At 47.6% G+C, this 16,003-nt stretch overlaps 3 protein-coding genes across 3 annotated transcripts in view; 1 reads left to right on the forward strand and 2 right to left on the reverse strand.

Annotated features, from left to right (window-relative positions):
* The window catches only part of LOC116891772 (ubiquitin-conjugating enzyme E2 R2), a 618,378-nt gene that overhangs the window by 463,932 nt on the left and 138,443 nt on the right, over positions 1-16,003 (reverse strand). The gene's annotated exons all lie outside the window — the stretch shown is intronic.
* On the reverse strand, positions 2,081-4,305 carry Ankrd65 (ankyrin repeat domain 65). Its single transcript, XM_032892788.1, has 3 exons — positions 3,963-4,305; positions 3,336-3,873; positions 2,081-2,455 (listed from the first exon to the last, which is right to left on the reverse strand). Exons 1-3 carry the CDS (start codon positions 4,145-4,147, stop codon positions 2,081-2,083), a joined length of 1,098 nt encoding a protein of 365 aa, XP_032748679.1. The 5' UTR covers positions 4,148-4,305.
* Tmem88b (transmembrane protein 88B) lies at positions 8,805-10,962 on the forward strand. The gene is made up of 2 exons (XM_032893082.1): positions 8,805-9,361; positions 10,264-10,962. Exons 1-2 carry the CDS (start codon positions 9,110-9,112, stop codon positions 10,507-10,509), a joined length of 498 nt encoding a protein of 165 aa, XP_032748973.1. The 5' UTR covers positions 8,805-9,109; the 3' UTR covers positions 10,510-10,962.

Raw genomic sequence — 16,003 nt, forward strand, 5'->3', positions numbered from 1 at the left:
TTTTTTGATTCTTTTTTTCGGAGCTGGGGACCGAACCCAGGGCCTTGCGCTTCCTAGGCAAGTGCTCTACCACTGAGCTAAATCCCCAATCCCTAACCCTTTTATTCTAACCTGGGTTCAGCTGTGTGGTCTTCGTCTTCTGTTTTTGCTTTGTTTTTTAAGATTTATTTGTTTTATGTGTGTGAGTACACTGTAGCTGCCTTCACACACCAGAAGGGGACATTAGATCCCATTACAGACATTACAGATGGTTGTGAGCCACCACGTGGTTCCTGGGAGTTGAACTCAGGGACCTCTGGAAGAGCAGTCAGTGTGCCCTTAACCACTGAGCCATCTCTCCAGCCCTCTCTTGGTCTTCTTATATCTGTTTACTCATGATTCCAGGGTGAATCTCCCTCTATCCATGCCTGATGTCCCGCCTCCTGTTTCCTGCCTCATCTCACTGGCCATAAGCTTTTTTATTGACAGGTGATGCTTCTAAGACATTCTCTCTACGAAGCTAGTGGACTACTAAGTTAGTTCCAAAATGTTTCTATTATTCACAGGATGTTAGTTCTAACACAGAGGTGGGCAAGGAATGGCTGACTATTAGGGGGCTAAAGATGAAGTAATCTGACCCAGCGAAATTCCAACATCTCTACATCATTGCACTTGGGTCAGTCAGACTTTTCGTGGATACACAGTTTCTTTCCCGGAGCTCTCAGATCCGCATGCTAAGCAAGCATTTTACCAACTGAGCCATGTGTTAGACTGGACTGGACTGGACTGAAACTAGGAGCGAGAAGTCACTTCTTTCAAGTATCTCATCACAGAGATAAGAAAAGAAACGGATAGGAAAGATGAATACAAGCAGAACACATCCACGTACAGCAAGGGTAATAGGGAGCTTCCACGGCAAACAGACAGAGGCGGAACCATGAGGTTTTAGTCAAATCTGTTGCCAAGACTCAACCCCACCAGTATGTGGAGGAGGCTGGAGCTGAGAAGTTATACTCCTCAGGGCAGAAATCAAGCCACCACCCACACCTTCACTTTCCAAGAAGACGTGGTCTCTCCACAGAAGGAGGAGTCGGGAGCCTTCTTGTCCTGTTATAAAAAAGCTTGGCCTCACACAAGGAAGCTTGGGGATGGTAGGGGCTGCGGCTCTCGGGGAACCAGCAGGTTAATTGCACCACCATCAACAACCACGAATTTACTCCAGGAATTCAGTGACTAATAAGTGGGGGGCTTTAATAACGTGTTCTGGCTAACACCCAAAGAGACACCACCCCTGAACAGAAATTCTTTGCAGCTTATCTAGATTTTGAGCTATAATATTTCATGTACACTGTCATCTGTAAATCTCATTTAGGTTCTAGCACCAACTTACATTTTAAGCATTCAAACATGTTTTACAGAGCCGGAAATGTAGAGCATGACCATTTTGAACAAATGGGAGATTTATACAGCAAAAAAAGAAAGAAAGAAAGAAAGAAAGAAAGAAAGAAAGAAAGGAAGGAAGGAAGAAAAAGGAAGGAAGGAAGGAAGGAAGGAAGAAAGAAAATGTCACAGTTATTTTGAAATAAGCCAGTTTTAACCAGGGTTATCTTACCTGCCTGATAGAATTATAATTCTTTTGATAGAAGAATATAATATAATGGTTTTAGTAAACAAATCTTTTTTTTTCAAGATTTATTTTTATGAGTACACTGTTGCTGTCTTCAGACACACCAGAAGAGGGCACCAGATTCAATTACAGGTGGTTGTGAGCCACCACGTGGTTGCTGGGAATTGAACTGAGGACCTCTGGAAGAGCAGTCAGTGCCCTTAACCTCTGAGCCACCTCTCCAGCCCAGTAAACAAATCCTAACAAAAAGATATCCTCTATAACCAAACTCTTAATTTTTTTTTCTTTTCTTTTTTTCAGAGCTGGGAACCGAACCCAGGGCCTTGCGCTTGCTAGGCAAGCGCTCTACCACTGAGCTAAATCTCCAACCCCTCTTAATTTTGTTAGAAGTACAGCTCTACGTTTCTTATCTTTCTGTCGTTTCTAAGAAGACTGGTTAGTACGGGAAATCAGGCAGTTCCCGGGGCACACACCCTATGGGATCTGGGCTACTTCACCCCATTGTGTCCTCAAGGAAGGGTTGGCTCCTCGACTCAGCAAAAGCTCCAGAATGGTGGTATGGCCACATTCCACAGCAAGATGCAGAGGGGTCTTGTGGAGCCAGCCAGCAGCATCGACGTGCGCACCCCTGTCCAGGAGATGGCTGACAACTTCTCTGTGGCCTCCCCGAGCAGCATAGTGCAGAGGTGTGAGGCCCAGAGAGTCTCGAGCATCTACGTCGGTGCCCTTAGCCACCAGCAGCTGTATAGCACGTAGATAGCCACCACTGGCAGCCCTGTGGAGTGCAGAGCGGTTGTTCCTGTCCCTGATATTTGGGTCTGCCCCATGGCCCAGCAGCACCTCAATGTCCTGGGAAAGGAAAGGAAAGGAAGATGAGAGGAAGAGCCTAGAGCCTATTACCTTAGTCCAGAGGGGTGATGATCTGGGCCTGGTGTCCGCTTGACCCAAACCCTTCAGCCTCTTTTTTTTTTTTAGGGAATGAATGAATGGGATAGACTCTAAAGCAGACACAGATTCTTAGATCAAATTCAACACGGTGCAAAGGCTGCTGTCCTCTGGTGCGCTCTGGGCCACACTAATCTTGAGCTTCAGCTGAATTTTTTTTTTTTTAAGTATAAAATGGAGTTTATTCAGGGCATGGGAAGGGGAGTTGAGAGAATAGAGACAGAGAAAGGCAGAGAGGGGGGTGGAATGTGTAGAGGAGTAGAGGCTGGCCTTGAGCACGGGGAGAGAGGGGGGGAGAGGAAGGGGGGGAAGGAGGACCAGGAGCAAGGGGACAGCCGAATGTTTTACATAGATGTCTGTTGCCTGGAGTGGTGGCCCATACCTTAAAACCCAGTACTCAGGAGGCAGAAGCTGGAGAATCTATGGGAGTTCAAGAGCAATTTAGCAATTTAGAGCTTCAAGCCGGCCAAGGCTACATAGAAAGATGCTGACTCAGAAAATCTAGCTACCCATCCATCTGCCTAATTCATTGTTACAGATCACTAGAACAAAAGTGAGACCGCCAGGTATGGGAGACCTCCCTAGGTATCAACCAGTAGTAGGGTGGTTATATAAGGAGTGCCCAGCTGGAAAGAGGCTCAGCTCCCCACCCCACCACCCTGCCCACCTGTGCTTCAGGAAAGCCACTTTGTTCCTCTCCTCCCCAAGAGCTTATGGAAGTAAGTGTAGGGGATGGGGCCCTTTGGCTTCTGGCACAGTGAATCCGGGCGAAGGCTGGACCTACTTGGTGGTGGCCTAAGCCAGCTGCCAGGCCAAGTGCGGTGGCTCCTGTACTGTCCAGGGTGTCCACCTTTGCCCCCAGTGTCAGGAGAAGCCGCAACGCTGACGCACTTCCAGCTACCGCTGACACCAGCAGAGCGCCGTCCAGGTCTACGCTGCCTCCAGCAGTCAGCAGCTCCAGCACCGGCAGTTGCCCACAAGCCGCTGCCCAGTGTGTGGCAGTCCAGCCTCTTATGTCTTTCACGTCAGGGACTGAATCTGGAGCCGCCGTAAAGCACGTAACCAGTAGCGGGCGGCCCAGAGCAGCTGCCCCGTGCAGGGGCGTGAGGCCCGTTTGAGAGCATGCAGCAGCTGCTGAAGCCCCGCGTCGCAGCAATAGTTCTGCCACGTTCGAGTGCCCATGCCAGGCAGCCTCGTGCAGTGGTGTGCGCCCTGTGTGGTCAACTGCACCTGCCAAGGCCCCACGCTGCAACAGTAGGCGAACCAATGGTGCGTGCCCTCGCATCACAGCCAGATGGAGCGGAGTCCTACCTGTGTGATCCCTGTCGGGTACGAAAGAAGTCATAATGCTGCCCAGATGTTCAACCCCAGCCAGAGAAAGAGTTTAGAGCTAATTAGTCATGAGGCTCACCTCTCCTCCACACTGGCACCTTGCCTCAGCAGCTGCATCACCAGGCTGGGAGCTCCCCACCACACTGCCTGGAACAAAGTACTCCAGTCCTGAGGTGTAAGAGGTCCGTCTGTCTTGTCTGCTGTGGTCTCCTCCCAGACCAGCTTCATCCACTGTAGTTCTTGCTTCAGCCTGCTGGAATCCATCTAGGGGAGACAGGCACCTGCGTGTCTGGCTGGTTCACCTTACCTGTCCCTTGTCACCATGTCACCACTCCACCAGAAGGACTCACACCCTTTAGCCTTCTGAAGGGCTGTGGCTCCCAATTACCTCCAGAGGGAGCTGGCACAGGAGCTCTGACTTCTGGTTGACTCTGGTTCTTTCTGTTTTATTTCTAGTCTAGCCTCATTTGGGAGTCTAGATTGGGAGGTAAGAGTGGGCAAAGAACTGCTGCTCCCTTTTGCACCCTGCGGAGGCCCCCAGACACTGTTTATTTAGTAATCTGAAGGGAGTCTCGGCCTGCCAGGTGCACCCCTAATCTGACCACCTTGCTCCCTTGCCGACTACTAAAGTTCTTGGCCACATTCCCAGGAAGAAAGGCCAGGACAGGTTGGGAAGGACAAGCAGGAACATGCCCTGATTGACAGCCCTTCCTTCCTCCCTTCTTCCAAGTAACACAAACTTTAATATGTTCTGACTTGCCCCCAGGTACCCTGAGACCAACCTGGGGCTGAAACCACCTCTCTTCCTGGTTTCCGATAGGGTTGATGAGGGAATAGATGTCTGGGTGGGAAGGGGCAGAAGCAAGCAAGGATCTTTCTGAAACAGGAGCTGTTACGTACCTATGTCTAGAGGTAGAAAGGGGGTCTGTAGGAACAAGGCATTTGTGTGGACACTTGACTCTGGGCCTGGGACAGAAAGGGCAGGGTTGCCCACTTGATCAGATTCTAGATGTGGGAAGCAGGGCCTTGCCAGCCGACCCCAATGGATCTGGAGGAGACTGTTCAACAATGGGTAACACAACATTTAGCTGTCTGTTTTAGCTCCAGCTATTCAAAGGATGAAATGAAATGCCTCAAGAGACATATTTGGACTCTCTCCGTCCTGCGAACAGCAGTCCTTCCGTGTGGTACAAGGAAGTGTCTCCAAACAAAAGAGGCCCTGCCCGATGGACCTCACCAGTCCATTTAGATGTCACTTCCCAAGGGCTTAGAGTCTAACAGCCAAACTGAAGCAACCTTTGCCTCTGACCCCGTTGCTTTCATCTCAGCATTCGACAGAAGTCTGTCCATTAATTTACTTTTGTTAGCTGAGCTTTTTTTTTTTTTACTCACTTTTAATCCCAGCACCCAGGAACGAATATTATTTATTTTATTCATTTGTGTGTGGTCGGGAGTTGCGTGCCCAGTAGAGGTCTGATGGCATCTTGCAGAAAGTCAGTTTTCTCTTACCAGGTTATAAACAAGCTTGCCCGCAACACACCCCCTGCCTTTTGGACCATTTCACTGGCCAAACTCTGTTCATTTTAAATGTCTGTCTTTCTCTTCTACGGTAGAGGCTCCTTTAAAAGCATATTTCACAGGCTAGACAACAAGAAGCAAAGATCGGGGCCAACATAAACATTCATACTGGGATGTGTAGCGAGAATGTTTGTTTCTTTAAAAAAAGAATACATAGGGTTGGGGATTTAGCTCAGTGGTAGAGAACTTGCCTAGCAAGTGCAAGGCCCTGGGTTTGGTCCTCAGCTCCAAAAAAAAAAAAAAAGAAAGAAAGAAAGAAAAAAAATACAGGGGCTGGAGAGCTCAGTGGTTAAGAGCACTGACTGCTCTTCCAGAGGTCCTGAGTTCAAATTCCAGCAACCACATGGTGGCTCACAATCATCTGTAATGAGATCTGATGCCCTCTTTTGGTGTGGTCTGAAGACAGCTACATTGTACTTATATATAATAAATAAATAAATCTTTTTTACTTTTTTTTTTTTTTCGGAGCTGGGGACCGAACCCAGGGCTTTGCGCTTGCTAGGCAAGCGCTCTACCACTGAGCTAAATCCCCAACCCCTATAAATAAATCTTTTTAAAAAAAACAGAAATATAAGAATATCATTTCATTGTAACCCCAGGTGCGGGATATGCAGCTGCTTCCACAGCAGCCAACTGTGACTTGCCTTGTGCTTTAACGGACATGATTCTGCCAGCCACAGATAGTTTCTGCAACTGTGTGGCATTTGGAATTCCGAGGACTTTTCAGAGAGTATATAAATGCTAGGTAGCGCCCTGAGAGGCATTGTTGTTGGTGGATTGTTACTTGTTGTTTGTTAAGTAGTTGTTCGAAAAGAAAAAACAAGAAGACTGAATATCCTGAAGGTGAGGATCAAATTTGCCCAAATGAACTCGACACCTCTAATCAGCAGAAAGTAGCCTAATGGGGTTGGGGATTTAGCTCAGCGGTAGAGCGCTTGCCTAACAAGCGCAAGGCCCTGGGTCCCCAGCTCCAAAAAAAAAAGAAAAAAGAAAAAAGAAAGTAGCCAAACGTTTGCTCCCTTTCTCCTCTCTCCTTTCTCTTTTATCTAGTGTTATGGGGTTGAAAGGGTGGGGGAGGGTGGAAGAAAAAAAGAAGCCACAAAGTAGCCCAAGTCCGACTACAGGGATAAGCTGAGGCTTCAGTTCCCAATACGCTCCTTCAGCACAGGATGATACAGGAGTGAGTCAAGCACCCTGTGCCTGAAAAGCCACTTTCATGGGGCAGTTTCAAGGGGGTGGGGAGATGGGAGGGTGGAGAGACCCCTATCACATAGGATCCAGGGAGACTGTAATTCTGTTCATGCCAGGTTCCCTCGGCCCTTCCCAGGATCCCTATCTTCTTAGAACGTCTGTGTCCTCTTCCATCATCAGCTGCAGCTTTCCTTGGTGGAGCCGTGCCAAGCTATCAGGACAGCAGCATCGTTCACAAGCATGTACAGCTCTTCTTTTGAAGGCCTAAAACAATTCCTGGAACAATTCCGTAGTTTGAATGTTTCTCCCTGAAGTTCATGTTCAAAACTTCTCTCCTTCCCTCTGTTAAAATTAATTATTTAATTTCTTATTCACTTTTATCCCAAACTATTTTCTGTAAGTATTTGTCGATGACATTGGTAGGTGGGGCCTTCGAGAATTAAGGTTAATTCAGGCCATAAAAGTGGGGCCCTAGCATTTATGACTTACACATTCACAGATACACATAGATAAGTTTGTGTGTGTGTGTGTGTGTATGTGTGTGTGTGTGTGTGTGTGTGTGTGTGTGCAACTTCAATATGAGTGCCCTCAGAAACAAAAGTGCATCAGATCTTCTGGAGCTGGAGTTACCTATCATGAGTACTAGGAATCCAACCAAGCATATAGTGCTCTTACAGAGGACCTGAGTTCAATTCCCAGCACCCACACTGGGTATCTCAGAACCACTTGTAACTTCAGCCCCAAGGAATCTGACTCCCACTCCTCCTACTTCCTTTTCTCCTTTTCTTCTTTCCTTTTTTTTTTTTGTTTTTTTTAAGATTTAAGATTTATTATTTATTATGTACAGTGTTCTGCCTGCATATATACTGGTATACCAGAAGAGGGCGCCAAGATCCCACTACAGATGGTTGTGAGCCACCATGTGGTTTCTAGGATTTGAACTCAGGACCTCTCACGGAGCCATTTTAAAAGATAGAGTCCCGGTATGTATCTCACTATATAGCCTTAGCTAGCTAGCCTAGAACTCACTATGTAAACTGACATGGAATGTATAAAGATCTACCTGCCTCTGCCTCCCAAGTGCTGAGATAGAATGTGTGTACTATCATACGCAGCTCTGACCACCATGTCTGGCCTCTGAGGACACTTGTCCTCATATAGAGGACATACCCACATATAGACACACATACATACAGGTCAAAAATAAAATGTCAGGGGCTAGAGAAATGGCTCAGCAGCTGCAAACACTTGTTGCTCGTACAGAGGACTGCGGTTAGATTCCCAGCACCCATATGGTGTTAGGGCCCTGAGAGGCATGGTGGGTTGTTGTTTGGTTGGTAATTGTTGTGGTTTGTTATGCAGGTCCTCCAACAACTAGAGCAAGGGCTTTTCCTACCCTGCCTATAGATCCTGTTCCCCTAACTGGGTTGCCTAGCCTCAGTGGGAGAGGATGTGTCATTCATATATATATATATATATATATATATATATATATATATATATATATATGCACATATATTATATTATATATGTATATATTATGTATATGTATATATGTATATATGTATATTATATTATATTATATATGTATATATTATATATTATATATATTATATATAATTACAAGAGTGTGTGCTTAGTAGGAAGATAATTTTAAAAAATTTGGGATGTATTTATTTTACTTTATGGGTATGAACATTTTGCCCAAATATATATATGTACACTACATGCATACCTAGTGCCTATGGAGACCAGAAGAGGGAGGGCTGGAGTTTTCAGTGGACTATATGCTCCCATCATCTGAAAAGCTTGTTGCGTACTTCCATGATGGGTTGGATTTAGTACGGAGTAATTGCATCTGCTGTTAATTAGGTATCCACTACCTGCCGGGCACTACAGTAAGCACTAACTGTACAACCCGGTCATCCTGCGAACAGCTCCAGAGCATGAAGTCACCTGGTGTCAGAGAAGGGGAAAGGCAGGGGCTCAGGCTGGGAAATGAGTTGATAGTTTGCCCCTAGATGGCGGCTATTGATAGGGCTTCTGTCATAGCCAAGATCTGTGAAGCAAAGCCATTGTTTGAGAGAACTGGAAGCTGGGAAAGGGTAGGCTGAGAGGAAGGAGGGCCCCAGTGCTCAGATGGGAAGAGCTCTGTAAGACCTGACAAGAGCACATAGGAGCTGCCTGCCTTTGCCTGGTAAAGAGGCCCAACAAGGTAGTGGGGGAAACTGTGGTAGAGGTGTAGCCCTGGAGACTGATATTCAGAGCTAGACTAAACGGACTAGCTATCTGATGGATAGTAGACTGTCTACTATCTGATGGCTAGGATCTAGGTGTGAACTGAATCTGGGGAGGGCAAAAGGATCTCTAGCCTGGGCCTAGGGTATTTGGGGGTTAGTCCTGCTGCCTACCACTGTGATCTTGGGGGGAAACACCCTTCAAGACCAACAGCAGGACATGAGTGATCAGGAAAGGGAGACAGAAGAGGATGAAGGCGTTACCTCAGACACGGCACCCATGCTACCCCGAAGAAGGACTACCAATTACCACATCTCAGTCCTGGCCACCCGAGGCCTCAGGACCCTGATGCTGTCTGCCCGGGCCCTAGTTGGGTTCCTGCTTCATCTGCTGTTGCCTGGGACAGTCTTCCTGCTGGTATTGCTGCCAGCAGCTGCCGTTGTCTACCTGGGATTCCTGTGCCACTCGAGGGTGAGCAGTATCCATTGGTTAGTCCTTGGGGAATGAATGTTCTGTGGAGGTTCAAGACCTTGGGCTTGTAGGTGAATCAGCCCCCTTCTAGCCCTGCCCCTTTGTAACCAGAGACATATACATCCTCCTCTTCTGCCAACACCCCTACCAGCTGCACACAAAGAAAGGCTCTTTGTTACACAGGGAACAGCTGCCTTGCCTCTCCCAGGCCCCTCTTAGCTTTGTACCAGGAGGCACCAGGACCTGGTCAGTGAGGTTGATGTGGAGATAGGAAAATACATTGTCAGATTCACCTGTCCTCAGTGCCTTTCCACTACACACAGACACACAGACACACAGACACACACACACACACACACACACAGAGAGAGAGAGAGAGAGAGAGAGAGAGAGAGAGAGAGAGAGAGAGAGAGAGAGAGCGCAGCACCCCTTCCCTGAACCCTCTTGACCTTGGCTAGGCTTCCCCATCTATGGCTTGATCTATACATAGATGGCCCCTATATCCCTTTCTGAAGCTTATAGAGAGAAATGAGGCTAGCTGGTAACACTACAGATGAACCTCAATATCAGCTGTCAACACAGGTATGGGTCATGGAAGGAAGCTCATATGGGGACAGGAAAACTGGCTTGGGAGAGCCAGGGAGGTTCTCTGGCCTTTCCTTAAGGAACCCCCTAACACACACCCAAGCACTCAAAAATGCCACCACCAACTCTCTAGGTTCAGTTCTCACATTTCTGACCAGGCTCCACCTCCAGGCCTTCCAGCCCTACCCTTTTCTTTCTGGACTCTGCCCTGAGCTCTAGGCCCAGCTAGGATCTCCAGGCCTCGGGCCCAGGTCTTCCCTCAGCGCTACTCCACTCCAGTGCTTCCCTGTCTGACTGTATGCCTGCACTGCCCACAGGTTCATCCAGCCCCGGGTCCACATTGCAGAGCGCTGCTCTCAGACCGTGGCTCCGCGGCGCTCATTGTGTTCGGATTCCTCTCTCTGCCACCGCTTCTGGTGCTCGCCTCCGCCGCCCGCTCCCTCCTGGTCCGGCGACTACACCTTATACTGCCTACCCCCGCGAGGACCCCCGACCCGCGCCGCCTGCCCAGAGGCAGCGAAGATCTGGCGGACGAGGAGAAACACCTTTGTGCTTGGGTCTGACGCCTCAAAGGTCTCTCCCGGTTCTATTCGCTTGACCCCCATTAAGTGGATGACGGCGGCCTTCGGGCTCTGAGCGCAGTGTTCGAAGTCTCCAGGAGGTGGCAATCGGGTCCCTCAGAAGAGGGAGAAAAGGTGTCCCTGGAAGAAAGGCGTTTGTTCTCCATCCCCTCCTGTGGTCCGCAGCCAGCTTTGCAGCCATCTATGTGCCCCGCAAACCATGCATAATTCTAGAAGCTCCAGTGTAGCCAGTAACAACCAGACTTAATGGCTTATCTTGTTGGGTCAGTTGAGTCCTCCAAGGTCAGCCATGACCTTGTCCAGGACGAAGATCAGTTGGGTCCATGGTCAAACTATTATCAGATCAGGTTTGAGATAGGATCTGGGATCAGTGATTTAGTGTAAGTGCAGGGTCAGCGTGCCGTTGTAGTTAATATATAATTTATTTTTGTTTTATGTGCATTGATGTCTTTTTGCCTGCATGTGTGTGTCTATGTGAGGGTGTCACAAGCCCCGGAAGTTACAGACAGGTGTGAGTTGCAATGGGGGTTCTGGGAATTGGACCTGGGTCCTCTGGAAGAGCAGCCCGTGATCTCTTCAGCTCCTAATACTCAGCTTGCATTCAGGGTCAGGTATCCAGAGCTGTATCCATGAACTAGAGCTCATCCCCTGACCAGGGTTCTTTCTTCTGAGACAAGCAGCAGAGTAAGAGCTCATTTTACAACGTGAGTAAATTTAAGATTTCAAATATCTTAAAATATTTAATATTTTAAATATCTTTGTATTTGGCATGCTACAGTTTCACTAATATGCTCCTATGTATTCATAAATTATCATCCTCCTTCCCCTCCCTGTGTCCTATCTTCTCCTCTTCCTGGGCCTCATATATACTAGAACTAGAATATCTTACTTATTTTTATTTTTGTAGAATATCTTACTTATTTTTATTTTTAATAGTCCTAGGATAAACTTAGGTGAGCGCTCTACCACTGAGCTATATATCCTTAGCCGTGAATATATTTTTAAAACTTAAATTATTTTTAAAATTTATTATTTTTGAATTTTATTTGTAGACCAGGCTAGCCTTGAAGTCAGGGAATCTGCCTGACTCTGCCTCCCAAGTACTAGGATTAAAAGTGTGTGTTACCATCCTGGGCTAAGCCCAGAGCATTTTAACACAGGAATTTGACTGCTTCTACCACCGAGTGAGCCCTCCAGATCCTGTCCCCGAAGCCCTGGTAATATATAATGTCAACCCATATCTGTGGTGATTGGAGGAGCTGTGCCCTGGTTAGGTTTTTGTGGCAAATTGATAAAAGCCAGAGTCTTTTGAGAAGAGGGAATTTCAGTTGAGAAAATGCCACTAAATTGGCCTGTGGCCATTTTCTTGATTAGTGAGTGATGTGGAGGGCCAAGATCACCTTGAATGGTGGCACCCTAGGCATGTGGTTCTGGGTTGTATAAGAAAACAGGATGAGCAAGCCATGAGGAGCAATCCAGTAAGCAGCATTCTTCTACGGCCTCTGCTTCAGTTCCTGCCTCCAGTTCCTGCCCTGACTTCTTTTAGTGATGGAGTGTGAACTGGGAAATGTAAGATGGAAATAAACCTGTCATGATGTATCACTTATCTCTGGTCTGTCTGTCTGTTTCTATCTATCTATCTATCCATCCATCCAAAGTTTCTCTGTGTAGTCTTTGCTGTCTGTGTAGTCTTTGCTGTGCTGGAACTCACTCTGTAGACCAGACTGGCCTTGAACTCACAGAGAACTACCTGCCTCTGCCTACTGAAAGCTGGGATCAAAGGCATGTGCCACCGCTTAGTTGGTCATGATGGTTTTTTTTTTTTAAACTTTATTATTTTATGTATATGAGTGCATTGTTGGCCTCTTCAGACACACCAGAAGAGGGCATCAGACCCCATTATGGATGGCTGTGAGTCACCATGTGGTTGCTGGGAATTGAACTCAGGACCTCTGGAAGAGCAGTCAGTGCTCTTAACCACTGAGCCATCAATCCAGCCCTGTTTGTTTTTTTGTTGTTTTTGTTTTGTTTTGTTTAATTTTATTTGATGTGCATTGGTGGTTTTGCCTGCATTCCTGTCTGTGTGAATATGCCAGATCCCCTGGATCTGGAATTGCAGACGGTTGTGAGCTGCCATGTGGGTGGTGAGAACTGAACCCTGGTCCTCTGGAAGAACAGCCAGTGCTTTTAACCACTGAGCCATCTCTCCAGTCCTATGATGCTTTATCACAGCAATAGAAACCTAAGACAGGCACTAACTTTAGTAGTTTTGTCCAGGACCAACAACAACAACAATAACAACAACAACAACAACAACAAAACCACGAAAAAAACCAAACAAACAAAACACCAAAAAACACGGTCAGCTTAGCTCCCCTTTAAGGTTCTAGTTTCATGGCCCTCTTTTTTTTTTTTTTTTTTTCTTTTTTTTTTTTTTTTTGAGCTGGGGACCCGAACCCAGGGCCTTGCGCTTCCTAGGTAAGCGCTCTACCGCTGAGCTAAATCCCCAGCCTCATGGCCCTCAATACAGAGTACTCACCCTTTCCCCTCTCCACATCCCAGCATGTCTCTCTGTCCTGTGTTCAGAAAACTGTTTCCTATCTGTTCCTTTCAATGTGCTGGTTGGTTCCTTACTGTTTGTGTTATTACTTTTTTGTTTTTTGTTTTTTCTTTTTTTTCCAGAGCTAGGGACCAAACCCAGGGCCTTGCACTTGCTAGGCAAGCGCTCTACCACTGAGCTAAATCCCCAATCCCTTCTTTGTTTTTTCAAGATGAGGTTTCTCTGTGTAGCCCTGGCTGTTCTAAAACTCACTCTGGATTAGGCTGACCTTGAACTCAGATATCTGCCAGCCTCTGCCTCCTGAGTGCTCTAATTAAAGGAGTGCACCACCACTTTCCAGCTTGTTATTAGATTTGTGTGTGTGTGTGTGTGTGTGTGTGTGTGTGTGTGTGTGTGTGTGTGTGTGTGTGTGGGTGTGCATATGCCACAATGTGTATGTGTGAGAGTCAGAGGACAACTTTTAGGAGTTGTGGGTCCCAGGGATGGAACTTAGGTTGTCAAGATTGGCAGCAAGTGCCTCTTTTGTCCCTTGGTTTCAGTTTTTGTAATGTTTAATTGTTGGGGGTGGGGGGAAGTTTGAGACATATTTTCTTGTAAGCCCAGCAATATATTAAAAATATGATCGTTATACTTTACCTGGAATCTAGTTGTAACAGACTTGTTCTTTACTTTAACTTTTATGAATCTAACCAGGCTGCCCTAGAACTCACGGTCCTTCTGCCTCAAGCCTCTCACGTACTGGAATCATAGGCATATGCCACCATGCCCAGACCTAACTTTCTTTAAGGATCTAGCACACCGTTTTGCCAGTGTGGCTCGGCCAGGGTCAAAGCTCAGCCTGTATCAGGATTGAGTTAATTTTGTAGCCTCAAGCATAGCCCAGTGTGTGGCTGAGTCAGGTCTATTGGGTGCCTCGTTCGTCTTGGGGTTTTCCGTCCTTCATCTATGTCCAGCTTTGATTGCTTTCCTGATCAGACAGAAAGACGGAGCCAGCTGGTCGCCGCCAAGCTACCCAGGAGTGCTTCCTCCGGAATGAGGCCGCCTTCCTTCTGCTGGAAGCTGGTCTGGCCAACCCCAGAGGTTGAAGAAGAAGACTCTCCTGGGAAGCTCTTGGCTGAGGATTGGATCTGCCTGGCCTCACAGTCATCAAAACAACAGCTGGGCCTAGTGGGGGTGGGGAGGTGACTGTAGAGATCAACTCCAAAGTTTAAGTGGCTGCTGGCTGGGTGAAGAACTCTGTCATAGCAGCTGCCTCGGACATGCCATTTCCGAAAGGTGTTTCCTAGCTTCCCAAGCCTTGGGTGTCCTCCAGGTGGCCCTGGAGATGTCCAGGAGAGGGCAGTGGGATGACCTACTTTAGCCCAGTCTTCCAGATTTTTTCTTTCTTTCTTTCTTTCTTTCTTTCTTTCTTTCTTTCTTTCTTTCTTTCTTCCTTCCTTCCTTCCTTCCTTCCCTTCCCTTCCCTTCCCCTTCTTCTTCTTCTTCTTCTCCTTCTTCTTCTTCTTCTTCTTCTTCTTCTTCTTCTTCTTCTTCTTCTTCTTCTTCTTCTTCTTCTTCTCTCTCTCTCTCTCAAAGGAACACTGTGTGTAGAGCACAGTGGTTTATATCTGTAATCTCAGCACAGGGGAAGTTGAGGCAGGAGAATTGCTATGAGTTTGAGGCCAGCCTGGGCTACAAAATAAAACTGTCACAAAACAAAACACTACTGTGCTACTGTGGAAGGAGCTGGGTATAGCAGGGTACAGCTTGGTGTCTATGTGGGTTAGACATGACCTTGGTTCCATTCACAGCACTGAGTACACACAAAAGGAGTACTGTGGAGGTTGTGGGAGGTCTGTGGAGGGGGCCTAGGGTCTGTATTTAGGACAGAGATGTACCAGCTGGTAGAGCAGAGCCTGAGTACTGAGGAGACAAGCTAGCTCACCGCACAGCCAGGTTTGGGGCCACTGTCCTCCCTTTGTCCCTCTTCAGAGATCCAAAAGGAACCTTTCATTTCTACCACCACTGGACAGCTCCAAAAAGGGGGGGGGTTGGGGCTGAAGAGGTGAGTGGGGCTGGGTCTTCCATTACAGTGCTCCCTTCCCATCCCTGAGGCAGTCAGTGGCCTACATAGCCTACTATCTCCTGCCTTGGCAGTCCTGTGTCTGGACTCCTAACTCTTGTCTAGCATGAGCTCATGAGAGAAACACTGCCCTTTAGAACTAGAAATCCTCGTGTCTAGACTCTAGCCTGAGAGTTCAGACCACCCTAACTCTTCTAAGCCTCTGTCTCCTACTCCTCACCAGCTCCTCAGGGCTGCAGATCTACGCTTCCAGGAGGGCCAGACAAGCTCTCCACTCAGGGTATACAGGCTTCTTTCCCAGTAACTCAGGGCCCGCCTTATAAGAAAGAACCTGACTGGTGTAGGCATGTATGTAAGGCTGAGAACTGTCTGTACTCCTCCTAGGCTTTGAGTCAGAGCCTCATCATAGGCGAAGAGACTGGCTCAGTGAGATTCCCACTTTACCTAAACCATTCATTCACAAAGTATTTGCAGACAAGTCCACGGACAGCACCTGCCAGGAGAGACCTTGGGTTGAAACAGCCTCATCCATCCAGCTTCAAGTCTGGGCTTAAGCTCCATCCTTGCCTCTTTTCCCGGCATGTGGTTTGGAACTCTGGCAGAAGCAGGAACTGAGCCAGGGGTGGGATGGTGGTGGTGGTGTGTAGGTAGAGTGGGGTGGTAGGGGTGGGTTGGGTTGGGGTGCTGAGTAGGAAGAACTGGTGCTGTCCCTGAGAGCAGAGGCTACTCCTCCTGAATCTCTCAGGTCCCCACTGCTGGAACACTTCCCTTTGAGACTACCTGGACCTTCCTCAGAGACGGGCCAGGGAACTCAGATCTCAGATCACCTCTTACGGAACCATTCCAGCCAGGAC

Source organism: Rattus rattus, chromosome 1 (assembly GCF_011064425.1).
Source record: "Rattus rattus isolate New Zealand chromosome 1, Rrattus_CSIRO_v1, whole genome shotgun sequence".
In the NCBI taxonomy this organism is placed as follows: domain Eukaryota; kingdom Metazoa; phylum Chordata; class Mammalia; order Rodentia; family Muridae; genus Rattus; species Rattus rattus.

What these genes read in the sequence shown, in the direction of transcription:
- Ankrd65 (XM_032892788.1), bottom strand. Translation starts at nt 4,147, where the DNA reads ATGGATTCCAGCAGGCTGAAGCAAGAACTACAGTGGATGAAGCTGGTC. An exon ending in GGTGCCAGTGTGGAGGAGAG is followed by an intron (nt 3,874 to 3,962) that starts GTGAGCCTCATG and finishes CGTACCCGACAG; the next exon opens with GGATCACACAGGTAGGACTC. An exon ending in CTGGCTTAGGCCACCACCAA is followed by an intron (nt 2,456 to 3,335) that starts GTAGGTCCAGCC and finishes TTCCTTTCCCAG; the next exon opens with GACATTGAGGTGCTGCTGGG.
- Tmem88b (XM_032893082.1), top strand. Translation starts at nt 9,110, where the DNA reads ATGAGTGATCAGGAAAGGGAGACAGAAGAGGATGAAGGCGTTACCTCA. An exon ending in GATTCCTGTGCCACTCGAGG is followed by an intron (nt 9,362 to 10,263) that starts GTGAGCAGTATC and finishes CACTGCCCACAG; the next exon opens with GTTCATCCAGCCCCGGGTCC.